This window comes from Panthera tigris, chromosome B1 (genome assembly GCF_018350195.1).
Source record: "Panthera tigris isolate Pti1 chromosome B1, P.tigris_Pti1_mat1.1, whole genome shotgun sequence".
In the NCBI taxonomy this organism is placed as follows: domain Eukaryota; kingdom Metazoa; phylum Chordata; class Mammalia; order Carnivora; family Felidae; genus Panthera; species Panthera tigris.
In genome coordinates, this window is record NC_056663.1 from 28292501 (window position 1) to 28307756 (window position 15256).

At 39.5% G+C, this 15256-nt stretch overlaps 1 protein-coding gene across 3 annotated transcripts in view; it reads right to left on the reverse strand.

Annotated features, from left to right (window-relative positions):
• Positions 1-13878, reverse strand: part of GTF2E2 (general transcription factor IIE subunit 2) — a 78869-nt gene extending 64991 nt beyond the window's left edge. The window contains exons 1-2 of one of the 3 annotated variants that reach the window (XM_042983134.1): positions 13657-13878; positions 5059-5228 (exon numbers count right to left, since the gene is read on the reverse strand). In XM_042983134.1, coding sequence (XP_042839068.1) covers positions 5059-5224 — 166 coding nt within the window. In that variant the 5' untranslated portion in view covers positions 5225-5228; positions 13657-13878. Of the gene's footprint in view, positions 1-5058; positions 5229-5330; positions 5440-13656 lie in introns of those variants that run through there. The other 2 variants (XM_042983133.1, XM_042983135.1) reach the window with 2 other exon arrangements.
• Between the last annotated feature and the right edge of the window lie 1378 nt (positions 13879-15256).

The window sequence follows — 15256 nt, forward strand, 5'->3', positions numbered from 1 at the left end:
AGGTAAATAATTAGTTGTGAATTAAGCTGGACTGACCTTGTTTAAAAGGTAACAGTCTAAGACTAAACTAAACCCAAAATAAGCAGGAAAAAAATGGTGAAATAGAAATAAAATAAAAAACAGAAAAACACAAGAGAAAAATCAATTAAATCAAAAGTTGATTTTTTTGAAAAGATCAACAAAATAAAACATAAATTCCTAAAATCAGAAATGAAAGAGGGAAAGGCTGCCTGGGTAGCTCAGTTGGTTGAGCAGCTAACTCTTGATTCCAGCTGGGGTCATGATCCTAGGGTCCTGGGATCAAGCCCTGCTTTGGGCTCCTCGCTCAGTGTGGAGCTGCTGGGGACTGACTCTCACTCTCTCCCTCTCTCCCCCTGCTCCCCCCCCCCGCCCTCCCCCCCCCCACCCCACTCTCACACTCTAAGAAAAAAAAAAAAAAACAATGAAAGAGGGGAGGGATATCACTAATGACCTTACAAAAGTCAAAGGCTTACAAGGAAATACTTCCGAAAAACTTTAGACAATGTAGATAATGAAATGGACAAACTCCTAAAAAGATGCAAGGCACCAAAATTAACTCAAGAAGGTAACAGATAATCTGAATAGATCTATAAGAAGAATTTCTACGAGAGCTTCTCACAAAGGAAAGCTCAGGCCCAAATGCCTTTGCTAGTGAATTCTATCCAACATTTAAAGGGAAAATTATATCAAACCTTCACAAACCCTTCCAGAAACAGTGGAAAAAAGAACACTTCACCAATCTTTTATGAGGCCACAAATACCCTCACAGGCATCCAAGAAAACTACAGACTATACCCTCATGAATATAAACATAAAACTCCAGTACAAAAATATTAGCTATCTGAATTCCACAACAAAAAAGATTATATACATCATGACCAATAGGATTTATATACATATATATATATATATATACACACACATATATATACACACACACACACATATATATAGTCAAGTTAACTAACATACAGTGTATACAGGATACAGGGTACTCTTGGCTTCGGGAGTAGATTCCCATGATTCACTGCTTACATACAATACCCAGTGCTCATCCCAACAAGTGCCCTCCTCAATGACCTCAACCCATTTTCCCCTCCCCCGTCCCCCATCAGCCTTCAACTTGTTCTCTGTATTTAAGAGAGACTTATGGTTTGCCTCCTTCTGTTTATAACTATTTTCCCCCTTCCCTTCCCCCATGGTTTTAAGTTTCTCAAATTCCACATGAGTGAAAACATGATTATCTGTCTTCTCTGACTGACTTACTTCACTTAGCATAATACCCTCCAGTTCTATCCACATTGTCGCAAATGGCAAGATTTTATTCTTTTTCTTTGCCAAGTAGTATTCTGTTGTATATATACGCCACATCTTCTTTATCCATTCATCAGTTGACAGACATTTGTGCTCTTTCCACAATTTGGCTATTGTTGGCAGCACTGCTATAATATTGGGGTACATGAGTCCCTATGAATCAGCACTCCTGTATCCTCTGGACAATTCCTAGTAGTACTATTGCTGGGTTGTAGGGTAACTCTATTTTTAATTTTTTGAGGAACCCCCACACTGCTTTCCAGAGTGGCTGTACCAGTTTGCATTCCTACCAACAGTAGGATTTTTTCTAAGAATGCCAGGTTGGTTTAACATCTGAAAATCAATTAATATAATATTAATAAAGAAAAGCATGATCTTCTTAGCAGATGTAGAAAAAGCACTTGATAACATCCAAAACTCATTTAAGATTAAAAACTCTCAACAAACTGGGGCACCTGGGTGGCTCAGTCAGTTGAGCGTCCAACTCTTGGTTTCAGCTCAGGTCATGATCTCACGGTTCACGAGATCGAGCCCTGCATCAGGCTCTGGGCTGACAGTGTGCAGTCTGTCTGGGATTCTCTCTCTGCCCTTCCCCCATTCATGCTATCTCTGTCTCTCAAATAAATAAACTTAAAAAATAATAATAATAAAATAAAAAAAAAAACTCTCAACAAGCTAGAAGTAGAGGGAAACTTCAACCTGATAATGGGCATCTACAAAATCCAGGCAGCTAAGATTATACATAATGATGGAAGATTGAATGCTTTTCCCCTAAGATCAGGAACAAGGCAAAGCTGTTCACTCTCACTACCTGTATTCAACATCCTATTAGCCAGCTCAGAGGGGGTAAGAGGAAAGGAGGGAGGGGGAGAGAGGAAAGGAGGGAGGGGGAGAGAGGAAAGGAGGGAGGGGGAGAGAGGAAAGGAGGGAGGGGCGGAGAGAGGAAAGGAGGGAGGGGGAGAGAGGAAAGGAGGGAGGGGGAGAGAGGAAAGGAGGGAGGGGCGGAGAGAGGAAAGGAGGGAGGGGCGGAGAGAGGAAAGGAGGGAGGGGCGGAGAGAGGAAAGGAGGAAAGAAGGAAGAAAAGGCATTCACATTGGAAAGAACAAATAAACCTGTCCTTATTTACAGATGACATAATCTTTCAAGTAAAAAAACCTATGGAATTCACACAAAAAAACTATAAATAATGAACAAGTTCAGCAAGGTTGCAGAAGATCAAAGTGCAAAAATCTACTGTACTTCTATTTACTAGGAATGAACAATCTAAAAAATCAAATTAACAATTTCACTCACAGTAATATCAAAAAGAATAAAATACTTAGGAATAAATTTAACAAAATACATATAAGACTTATACATTAAAAGCTACAGGGGCGCCTGGGTGGCTCAGTCGATTAAGTATCTGACTTTGGCTTAGGTCATGATCTCACGGTTCATGAGTTTGAGGCCCTCATTAGGATCTGTGCTGACAGTCCAGAGGCTGGAGCCTGCTTAGGATTCTGTGTCTCCCCCTCTCTCTTTCTCTCTCTCTCTGCCCCTCCCCCACTTGCACTCTGTCTCTCTCTCAAAAATAAACATGAAAAAAAAATGAAAAAAAAAAAAAAAAAACCCCTACAAAACATAGCCAGAAGACATAAAAAACCTATACTGATGAAAAGATATCCATGTTCATTGACTGGAAGACTTAATATTGTTAAGATACCAATTCTCCCCAAATTGACTTACAGATTCAATACAATCCCTATAAAAATCACAACTGGCTCTTTTACAGATAGGAATGGACAAGGTGTTCTTAAATTTTATTTGAATGCAAAGAATCCAGGAAAAAACAAAACAATCTTGGAAAAAGAAGAACAAAAGTGAAGACTTCCACTTTCCCTATTCTGATGCTACAGCACTCAAGAGAGTATGGAATTAAGGATAGACATAGAATCAATGGAACCAAACTGAGATTCTAGAAATAAATTCATTCATAGTCAACTGATAACCAACAAGCAGGCCAATGCAAATCAGTGGGAAAAGACAGTCTTTTCAAGAAATGGCATGGGGACAACTGAATAACCACACACAAAAAGATGAAGTTAGACCCTTATGTTAAACCATACACAAAAAAATCAACTCAAACATATCACAGACCTAAATATAAGAGCTAAAACTATAAAACTCTTACAAGAAAACATAAGAGTAAATTTTCACGACCTTGGGTTAGGCAAAGATTTCCTACATATGACACCAAGAATGCAAGTGATACTGGATCAAGAAACTGTATTCAGAATCTATAAGGAACTCTTACAAATCAATAGGAAGAAAACAATGAAAAATGGGCAAAAAAATATGAATAGACATTTGTCCCAAGATGACCCATGAACAGGCCAAAAAGCAAATGAAATGATGCTCAACATCATTAGTCATTAGGGAACTGCATATTAAAACCACAATGATACCATTTTATAACCACTAGAATGGCTATAATAAAAAAGACAAGAAATAAGTCTTAACAAGAATAAAAAAATAGAACCCTCATGCATTGATGGCTAAGAATGGAAAATGGTACAGCCATTTTAGTAACTTCTTAAAAAGTTAAAGCATAAAATTGCCACATGACTCAGAAGTTCTGCTCTTAGGTCCTCTATCCAAGAAAAAAAACGAAACCAAAAACAAGTCCACACAAAAGCTTGTACATCAACGTTCACAGCAGAACTATTCATAATAGCCAATAAATGGAAATAATCCAAATGTCCACTAACTCATGAATGGATAAACAAACTGTAGTATACCCATACAGTGGATTACTCTTCAGCAATAAAACGGAATGAAGTACTGATACATGCTACAGATAGATGAATACTGGATAAAATATCAGCAAATTGAATGCCACAACAAATAAAAAAGATTATACACCAACCAAGAAGGATTTATTCCAAGAATACAAGGCTGATTTTATCTGAAAAATAAATATAATATGCCATGTTAATAGCATAAACAAAAAGAACATGATCATCTCAATAAATGCTAAGTAGAAGAAGCCACACACTACAGGCCACTTACTGTACAATTCCATTTATGTGAAACATCCAGAAAAAGCAAATACATAGAGAAAGAAAGCTATTGGTTATCTGGGGCTAGGGTGGGAACAAGAAGAGAATGGGCACAAAGCATCTTTTTGGGGTGATGGAAATGTTCTAAAATTGAATTATATCAATAGTTGCACAATTCTCTAAATTTACTAAAAATATTTGAATTGTACATTTAAAATGAGTGAACTATATGGTATATAAACTTCAACAAAGTTATTCTCTGAAAAGATAATAACCTAAATTCTAACTACAACACAAGATGATTAACATCTTAAAAGCAATATACTCTCTTATCACTGTATAATGTTGAACTAAAAAATGAACTTGCTAGGGTGCCTGAGTGGCTCAGTCAGTTAAGTGTCCAACTCTTGATTTCAACCCAGGTCATGATCTCATGGTTCATGCTTGGGATTCATTCTGTCTCTCATTCATTCTGTCTCTCATTCATTCTCTCTCTCATTCATTCATTCATTCTCTCTCTCTCTCTCTCTCTCTGCCTCATTGTCCCCAGCAAGCAAGTGCATGCACACACTCCCTCAAAAAAAAAAAAAAAAAAAAAAACTTTATAAAAAATGAACTTGCCATGATTAAATAAATGGTTTCCTGAAAAATAAAAACAGTCCTAAACAGTCAATTTTTTACTGACCAGAATTTTGTTTAGAGCCTGATGATCCTCCATGTTCTAGCTTTGCTTTCTTCTTCTTTGATGATGATGATGATGACTCAGAAGATACTGAACGTTTTTCTACTACAGGAGTGGAAAGAGCTCGTTTTTTGAACAGCTCTCGTTCTCTCAACAGGCTTGGATCCATATTTCTGCAAAGATATAAGTAAAAATCTTCAATACAGATTCTAATCACTCAAACCTATAGGCCAAATCCATAGGTCCCAAGAAGAATTACTTCCAAACAAAACTACCTTTTATTATAAGTTCTCCAGCACTTGTTTTAATTCACTTAGTGATTCACTTAACAATCTTCAGTTAGTGCCAGGCACTGTGCTAGGCACTAATAAAGAGAAATAGAATTAGTCTCTAAAGCTCTAGGAACTGCACTGTCCCATATGATACCCACTGGTCACATGTGCCTATGGAACACATGAAATGGGGCTAGAGTTGAAACGTACACAATAGATCTAAAAGATTTAGCACAAAAGAACTTTTAAAACTACTGATGAGATTTTTTTTTTTAAGTTCATTTTTTTGAGAGAGAGAGAGAGCACGCAGGGGAAGGGCATAGAGACAGGGAGAGAGAGAATCTGCGCTGACAGCACAGAGCCTGACACAGGGCTCCATCTCATGAACCGTGAGATCAGGACCTGAGCTGGTATCAAGAGTTGGACACTTAGCCTACTAAGCCGAGACACCTCATGAGGAGATATTTTATCACATGTTGATGTGATAATATTTTGGATATCCTAGGTTAAAAAAAATATTAAAACTAATTTCCCCCAACCATATGATCATCTCAATAAATGCAGAAAAAGCATTTGACAAAATACAAAATCTGTTCAGGATAAAAACTCTCAACGAAGTGGGTTTAGAGGGAACATATCTCAACATAACATAATAAAGATCAAAATGAAAAACTCAAAGCTCACATCATACTCCATGGTAAAAAAAGTGAGAGCTTTTTCTCCAAGATCAGGAATAAGACAAGGATGTCCACTCTCACCAGTTTTATTCAATATAGCAGTGGAAGTTCTAGATACAGCAAACAGACAAGAAAAATAAAAAGCATCCAAACTTGTAATGAAAATGTGAAACTGTCATTATTTCCAGAAGACATGATACTATATACAGAAAACCCTAAAGACTCCACCAAAAAATTAGTAAATGAATTCAGTATAGTTGCAGGATACAAAATTAATGTACAGAAATCTGTTCTGTTCCTATACACTAATAACAAAGTAGGAGAAAGAGAAATTAAGAAAACAATCCCACTTACAATTGCACCAAAAAGAATTAAATACTCAGGAATAAATTTAACCAAGGAGATCAAAGACCTACATACACTCTGAAAACTAAAGGACACTGATGAAAGAAACTAAAGGTGAAACAAATAGATATTCCATGCTCATGGATTAGAAGAACATCATTAAAATGTCCTTACTACCCAAAGCAATTTTCAGATTCAATGCAATCCCAATCAAAATACCAATAGCATTTTTCACAAAACTAGAATAAGATAATCCTAAAATTTGTATGAAACCACAAAAAACCCTGAATAGCCAAAAGAAATCTTGAAAAAGAAGCACAAAAAACTGGAGGTATCATGATCCCAGGTATCAGGATATACTACAAAGCTACAGTAATCAAACAGTATGGTGCTGACCCAAAAAGAGATACATAGATCAACAGAACAGAAGAGAGAGGCCAAAAATAAACCGACCCTTACTGGTCAATGAATTCATGACAAAGGAAGCAAGAACATACAATGGGAAAAAGAATCTTCAACAAATGGTGCTGGGAAAACTAGACAGCTACAGGCAAAAAAGAAACTGAACCACTTCTTACACCATACACAAAAATAAACTAAAATGGATTAAAGACCAAATGTGAGACCTGAAACCTTAAAACTCCTAAAAGAAAAATACAGACAGTAATCTGTTGGACACTGGCCTTAGCAACACTTTTCTAGATGTGTCGCCTCAGGCAAGGGAAACAAAAGCCAAAATAAACTACTGGGACTTCATCAAAACAAAAAGCTTGTGCACAGCAAAGGAAACCATCAACAAAACAAAAAGATAACCTACTGAATGGGAGAAGATAATTGCAAATGATATATCTGATAACGGGTTAATATCCAAAATAAAGAAGTTATATCACACACACACACACACACACACACACACACACACACACACACACACCAAAAAAACCCCCACTAACAATTCAATTAAAAATGCGTAGAGGATCTGAATAGACGTTTTTCAAAGATGACATACAAATGGCCAACAGACACATGAAGAGATACTTAATATTACTAATCATCAAGGAAATGCAAATCAAAACCACAATAAGATATCTCCTCACACCAGTCAGAATGGCTGTTATAAAAAAGAAATAACATGTGCAGACAAGGATGTGGAGAAAAAGCAACCCTCATGCACCACCAATGGGAATGCAAACTGGTACAGCCACTGTGGAAAACAGTATAGAGGTTCCAAAAAATTAAAAATAGATATACTATATGATCCAATAATTTCCCTGGTATTTACCCAAAGAAAACAAAAGCACTATCAAAGAGATAAATGCAGCCCTGTTTATGGCAGCATTCTTTATAATCGCCAAGATATGGAAGCAACCCAACTGTATTAACAGATAAATGGACAAAGAAAATAAATGTGGCATGTGTAATGTGTAGACACATATATATGTATACATTCGTGTGTATACACATATATATGTATACACACATATATGTATACATACACATATATGTGTACATACACATATATGTGTGTACACACACATACTCACACAATGGACTATCAGCCACAAAAAGAATGAGATCTTGCCCTCTGAGACAAGGGTGGACCTAGAGGGTATTATACTAAGCAAAATAAGCAGAGAGGTAAATACTATATGATTTCATTTACACTTGTCATCTAAAAAACAAATGAACAGACTCTTAAATACAGAGAACAAGCTGGTGGTTGCCAGAGGAGAGGTTGGTGGGGGGATGGGCAAAATAGGTAAAGGGTATTAAAAAGTATAAACTTAAAAATAAATAAAAATAAAAAGTATAAACTTCCAGTTATTTTTTTTTTCAAACTTCCAGTTATAAAATAAATATGTCGTGGAGATGAAAAGTACAGCATTAGGGAATATACTCAATAATAATGCAATAATGTTGCATGGTGACAAACGGTGGCTGTACCTATCACAGAGAGCATTTAGTAATGTATGTAACTGTTGAATCAACATGTTGTACACCTAGGGGTGCCCAGGTGGTTCAGTCAATCATCCGACTCTTGATTTCGCCTCAGGTCATGATCTCACAGTTTTCACGGGTTTGAGCCCCCCACATCAGGCTCTGTGCTGGCAACACGGAGCCTGCTTGGGACAGGGAATCTCTGTCTTCCCCTTTCCCACTTGTGTTCTCTCTCAAATAATAAAACAAAATAAAAACCTAAAAAAAAAAATGCTGTATACCTAAAACTAATATAACATTGTATGTCAATTATACTTCAATAAAGACAAATTAAAACTGATTTTTTTTAATTAAAACATTTTACAGGCCACCTGGGTGGCTCAGTTGGTTAAGTGTCCAACTCTTGGTTTCGGCTCAAGTTGTGATGTTGGTGAGTTCAAGCTTGCATCCAGCTTTGCACTGACCACGTGCAGTCTGCTTGGGATTCTCTCCCTCTCTCTCTGCCCCTCCCCTGCACACATAGGCACGCTCTCTCCCTCTCTAACTAAATAAACATGTTTTAAAAACAAATTTTTAAACTACATGTGTGGCTCATGTTTGCAGCTCTCATTGTATTTCTATCGGACAACACTGCTCTAGAAACATCAGACTACTCGGCAGAAGTTAGGAAGCAGATATAGGTTCATTGGGGGAAAAAATCATCAGAATTACTTATAAATGAAAAGATGTCTTTCAAAACTGGTGAATTCTTGGGGCGCCTGGGTGGCTCAATGGGTTGAACATCGGACTCTTGATTTCGGCTTAGGTCATGATCCCAGAGTTGTGGGATCAACCTGAGTCAGGCCCCGTGCTGACCGTGGAACCTGCTTAAAATTCTTTCTCTCTCTCTCTTTTTCTCTCCCCCCCCTGCCCCACTGCTCTGCTCCCTCTCACTCTCTCAAAAAACAAAACAAAACAAACAAACCAAAAATTTGTTTTTTTAATTAAAAAAAGGGGCACTGGGTGGCTCAGTCAATTAAGCATCTGACTTGATTTCAGCTAAAATCATGATCTCACAGTTCATGAGTTCAATCCCCACATCAGGCTCTGTGGTGATAGCACAGAGCCTGCCTGGGATTCTCTGTCTCCCTCTCTCTTTTCCACACCCCACACTAGCTCTCATATAAACATTAAAAAAATAATACTAATAAAAAATAAATTTAAAAAATTAAATTAAAAAAGACCTGGTGAACTCTATGTCATTGTGTGATAAGAAGGCTTGATTACAATTTGTTAGAAATATCTACAGAAAATTCCTGATTTAGAGGGAGGTGGCACTAGATCTCTTCTTTTGTTTTTTTCCCCAGTTCTAAAACTTCAGAGTCCTAAGCAACTTTAGTACAGCCAGGGAAGCCACAGATCATTCAACAAGTTTTTGTTTTTTGTTGGTTTTTTTTAATGTTTATTTTTGAGAGACAGCATGAGCAGGGGAGAGAGAGGGAGACACAGACCTGGAAGCAGGCTCCAGCTGTCAGCACAGAGCCCGACACAGGACTCAAACCCACAAACCTTGAGATCATGACTGAGCTGAAACCAAGAGTGGGCTGCTTAACTAACTGAACCACCCAGGTGCCCCACAAGTATTTTAAAATGTTCCTCTCTTCAGGCACCTGGGTGGCTCAGTCAGCTAAACAGCCCACTCTTGGGTTTCAGCTCAGGTCATGATCTCACCATTCATGGGTTTGAGCCTCAAGTCGGGCTCTGTGGAGCCTGTTTGGGAGTCCCTCTCTCCCTGCCCTTCCCCTACTCTTGGTCTGTCTCTTAAAATAAATAAATAAACTTTAAAAAAAAATTTTTAGGGGCACCTGGGTGGCTCAGTCGGTTAAGTGGCCAACTCTGGCTCAGATCATGATCTCATGGCTCCTAAGTTCGAGCCCAGCATGGGGCTCTCTGCTATCACTGCAAAGCCCTCTTCAGATCCTGTCACCCACTCTCTCTGCCCCTCCCCGGCTCATGCTCACCCTCTCTCAAAAATAAGTATTAAAAAAATAATAATAAAAAGAATTAAAAAATAAAAACCTCAATCTGTCAAAAAAATTTTTTCTAAATAAATAAAAAATAAAATGTTCTTCTCTTATTTTACAATCCAGTAACTGCACTACTCGGTACTTACCCAAAGAATAGGAAAACTCTAATTTGAAAAGATATATCATCCCTATGTTTATTGCAGCATTATACAAGTCAAATTATGGAACCAGCCCAAGTGTCCATTAGAAGATGAATGGATAAAGAAGATGAGGTACACATAATATATATATATATATATATATATATATATATATATACACACACACACACACAGGTATGTACACAATGGAATATTATTCAGCCATAATGAAATCTTGCCATTTGCAACAACACAGATTGATCTAGAGAGTATAATGCTAAGTAAAACAAGCCAGCCAAAGAAAGACAAATACCATATGATTTCACTCATGTGTGGAATTTAAGAAACAAAAAAAAAGGGAAAAAAAAAAAAAAAAGACAACCCAAAAAAGAGTCTTAACTATAGAGAACAAATTGATGGTTACCAGAGGGGAGGTGGGCAGGGGATGGGGAAAATAGAGAAGGGAATTAACAGTATACTTTTTTTTTTTTTTTAAGTTTATTTATTTTGAGAGACCGTGCAAGCAAGAGCAGGGGAGGGGCAGAGAGGGAGAGAATCCCCAGCAGGCTCTGCGTGTTGTCAGCACGGAGCTCCATGAGAGGCTCAAAACCCCCAAACTGTGAGATCATGTCCTGAGCCAAAATCAAGAGCCGTATGCTCAACCACGTGAGCCACCCAGGTGCCCCAAAGGTACACTTATGTTGATGAGCATGGAGTAATATATGGAACTGGTGAATCATTATATTGTACACCTGAAACTAATGTAACATTGTACGTTAACTACACCGGAATTGAAATTTTAAAAAGTTCCTCTCTTCAGACCCATAAGCACAGGATAAACTGATGGTTGCCAAAGGAGGGATTGATGGGGGATATGAAAATGGGCAAAATGGGTGAAAGGGAGTAGGCTATCGAGGCCTCCAGTTAAGGAAAGAATAAATCACCAGGATGAAAAGTTTAGCACAGGGAATAGAGTCAATGGTACTATAACAGCACTGTATGGTGACAGATGGTAGCTACACTTCTGGTGAGCACAGCATAAGGCACAGAGTTGTACAAATCACTATTCTGTATATTCGAAGCTAATGTAACATTGTGTGTCAATTATACCTCTATAAAGAAAAAAAGTTCCTCTCTTGTTTGAACTCTCCTAGAACACCATGGAGTCTAGGAAGCACACAAACTGACACAAAATGATTTCTGCATTCTTCACAAGTAGGGAAGGAAGGTCTGGGAGGAAAAAGATTGTATCTTAATTTTGAAAGCCTTCATGCACAGAGCAGCTCAATAAATATTTGTTATATGAATAACGAACACAAAAACACCTTTAAATTGCTCTAGCCTCGTTACAGGTTTCACAGGCCTTTATTAAATGTCTTGTGTTTGTGACCTCAATCTTTGTGTACTTGTCTTGTGTTTGCATAACTCCCAAGCTTTGAAGGGTTCTGGAAGATAAACCCTTGCCTTCACGCGGCTTAAGCTGAAGAACATGAAAGGATTGAGCACCTCACTTAAAAAGCAATGGATAAAATGTGACTCAGAGTGGTAAAAGTTAAAAATGTAATAAGCACTGATAAGAAATAATCAGAGTAAACTTTATTTGAGTGAGAGTCACAGGCACTGGAATCCAAGGACCTGACTTCTCTCAGTACTACTCTCTAAACTGCAACATGACCCTAGGCCATCCACTAGACCTAAATCCAATTTTATCATAGGCAAAATGAAGACACTTACCAATACTGTCTACATCTAGCCCAACTTTAAAATGAGACATGAAAAGCATTTTTTTTTTTTAAATAAAGCAATACAAGTATGTGTTATTTCAGTGTTACTATTCTGGGTTGGATCTGAAAAAAAATGATTATACCAGGGTGAGGAAGGTGGGAGACAGTCCTGAGGAGAGGAGGGGAGGGAAAGTGTGGGAGAAAAAAGGAGAAATCGCAAGTGATAAAGTGGGGGCAACAAGCCTAAAACAGAAAATATGTGTAGATGTTTATTTCACCTTGTAAAGACAGGTAATTAAGCCAGGCTTTTAATCATGATTTCAACACACTTAAATGAAAGCCTTACAGTTCACAAAAACCCTAAATCTTTACAGCATTTGAGCCTCACAACTCTTTGAGACGAAACCTGTTAGTTTTACCCCTTATTTTAATGTGAAATCTGAAGTGAAGAGGTACAATTAAGGTCACACAGCTGTAAGTACCTAGGCCAGGACATGAATGCCCTGCCTACTAAATCAAATGCGTCCTACTCCAGACCTGAAATGCTGGTAAAGGCCTCTAAGACAAAGGCGACCTGTGTGACACGGGTACCATTCAATGGCACCTAGAGCAAAAGACTTAATGTCCTCTTTCTCACCATCGCATGCTCCACCTAACTTTTCCTCCTTTTTTTCAGACTACTCAAACAATTTGTCCTGCTTTACATACACTGACTTGGGTAGTAGACAGGATACATCACCATGCCCATTTTCCGTAAAACAACAACAAAAATCATCAGCACAACTCGGGGATCAAGTGTTCCTCCATGGATGGTCACTGAGAAGCCAAAACTTAAATCAGAACCTTCTGGCTCGAAATCACACGTTCTTTCCACGGTATCGTTCGATTTTTCTTCAACCTTTCCACTTTTCCTTCTTTCCCTGCGTAAGCCCCAGAGCGGCCCCTGGCACCTAAGAATACTGCTAAGAACAGTCAGCAAGGTATGAAATGAGGCTGCCTACCTCTTAAATGACAGGAATGTAGGGTGGGACGAAAAGGTATCGTAGCGTTTTGATTTGGAACAGGTCTTTATACTTTGCAGACAACAACTGTAATAACTGAAGTTTAGGAATCTTTACAAACCAAGTCTCCAACAGACAGCTTAAAAAAAAAAAAAATCGTGAAGATGCATCTAAATCACAGCCTTTAGCTGGACACCGTGGTTCCCCAAACTCCACACACGTTTCGCTCGGCTGTTAAAGTCGGAGGCTAAGAAGAGACACAATCAGCTCTTCGACTGCCAATATCCTCTCTTTCCAACCCAAAAGTTTGCTCAATGGACCTCCGGCCTAAAAGACAATGCCCCCAAGAAGTTGTTACTGTGTTTGGTGTTTCGCGCAGAGAACCGCGGCCCCCAGCCTCCGGAGAGATGGAACACTAGCTCGCCGCTCGGGAGGAGGCGGTCCTGAAGAACAACAGGCCGGGGCTCCGCTCCCTCACCCGGCGGCTGCAGCCCCTACCTGAGCGAGGAGGGCCACCCCACGCGACCGGCCGCCGCCTCCCAGCGCCTCCACCTCGACCAGCCGCCCACGCCCGCGTGGCCACCGCTTCCTGCTTCTCGTCAGCGCCCCCGCCTGCCCGTACGCACTCCCAGCGCAGCCCCGCCAGGCCGGGGTCTCGGCACTGGCGGCAGCGGCAGCGGCGGCTGCAGCTAAGGCGGCGCGACTCGGCCCCGGACTCCGCCCGCCACTTCCTGATCAGGCTACTAGGAGCTCAGTCCCGGCAGGCACCGCGGCGCCCCCGCAGCCGAGAACGCGCATGCGTCATCACGTGCGCCGACCGGGGTACCGCGGGCGGGCAATCAGCCGTCTGGGGCGTCCTGGATTTCTAAAACAACTAGGGGTTAGGGGGCGGGGCGGAGAATGAGACAAGCGGCTTGAGAGTAGCCATTGCTAAAAAAAGAAAATCTTTCCTTTGCAGAAGTTTAAAGCTACCAGATCTTCCTCCAGCATGCTCTGGAATCTGTTTAACCCAAGTGGCAATGCGATCTTTCAAGTTATTGAGTATCTACCAGGTGTTTTGTACTTTTCATCGAACGCTAGTCACCAGCACCTAAGTCACCAGTTCCAGCTGTCTTACAAGTGAGGAAACTTGTAAGTTTCCTTTCCATTTAGTGAAGCTAAATGACTTGCTCAACACAGCATAGTTAGCTAGCAAAGGCAAATACGGACGTGGAGCCTGGCTTCTAAAATCCACGCCTATGAAAACCCCTAGAAAAGGATTTCGAATTCGGAAGCAACTTAAAGAGGTAGGAATAAAGCTACGAAAAAGATAATTGACGTTACCCACAGCCATCACTGTATTAGAGTGTGTCAAATTTCTGTGGCCTTTCACTCCTATTATGTATTAGAGTGTGTCGAAGTTCCTGTGGCTGTCATTCCACTCTTATAACCTAAAGCGGCATCAAAGCCAGTGCTCAACTATTCTGTATCTAGTGTTTAATTACTTAGTACTGGTTAGTCAAATACTTAACCTGTGCCTCAGTTTTCTCACCTGAGAAATGGGAATAATAATTGTACTACCATAATGGGGTACTTGCTTTGGACTGTTGTGAAGATTAAATGAGATAATACATAAATTTGTATTCAAAATTTGGAAATAAAGCCAAAAGGTGATTTGTGTGTGGCTTTTTGAAATTAGTTTCATCCTAGAGGATTTTCTAATAAACCCACTTGATGTTCATCTGACGCCCTCAGGAAATGTAACTTTGCTGGAATAGTACAACCCAGTAAAGTCAGAGATTGGTTAAAAAAAAAAGCAAAAACTAATGAGTAATAGGGAGAAGGAGCAGGCACCAAGTGAAAAATAGAGACATGGCTATTTGTAATATACTTGAAGCCTCCACCATTGATGTTTAAACTTTTTTTTTTAATGTTTGTTTATTTTTGAGAGAGAGAGAGAGGGACAGAACACAAGTGGGGGAGGGGCAGAGAGAGAGGGAGACACAGAATCCGAAGCAGGCTCCAGGCTCTGAGCTATCAGCACAGAGCCCAACAGGGGGCTCGAACCCACAAACCCATGACCTCAGCCAAAGTGGGACGCTCAACCAACTGAGCCACC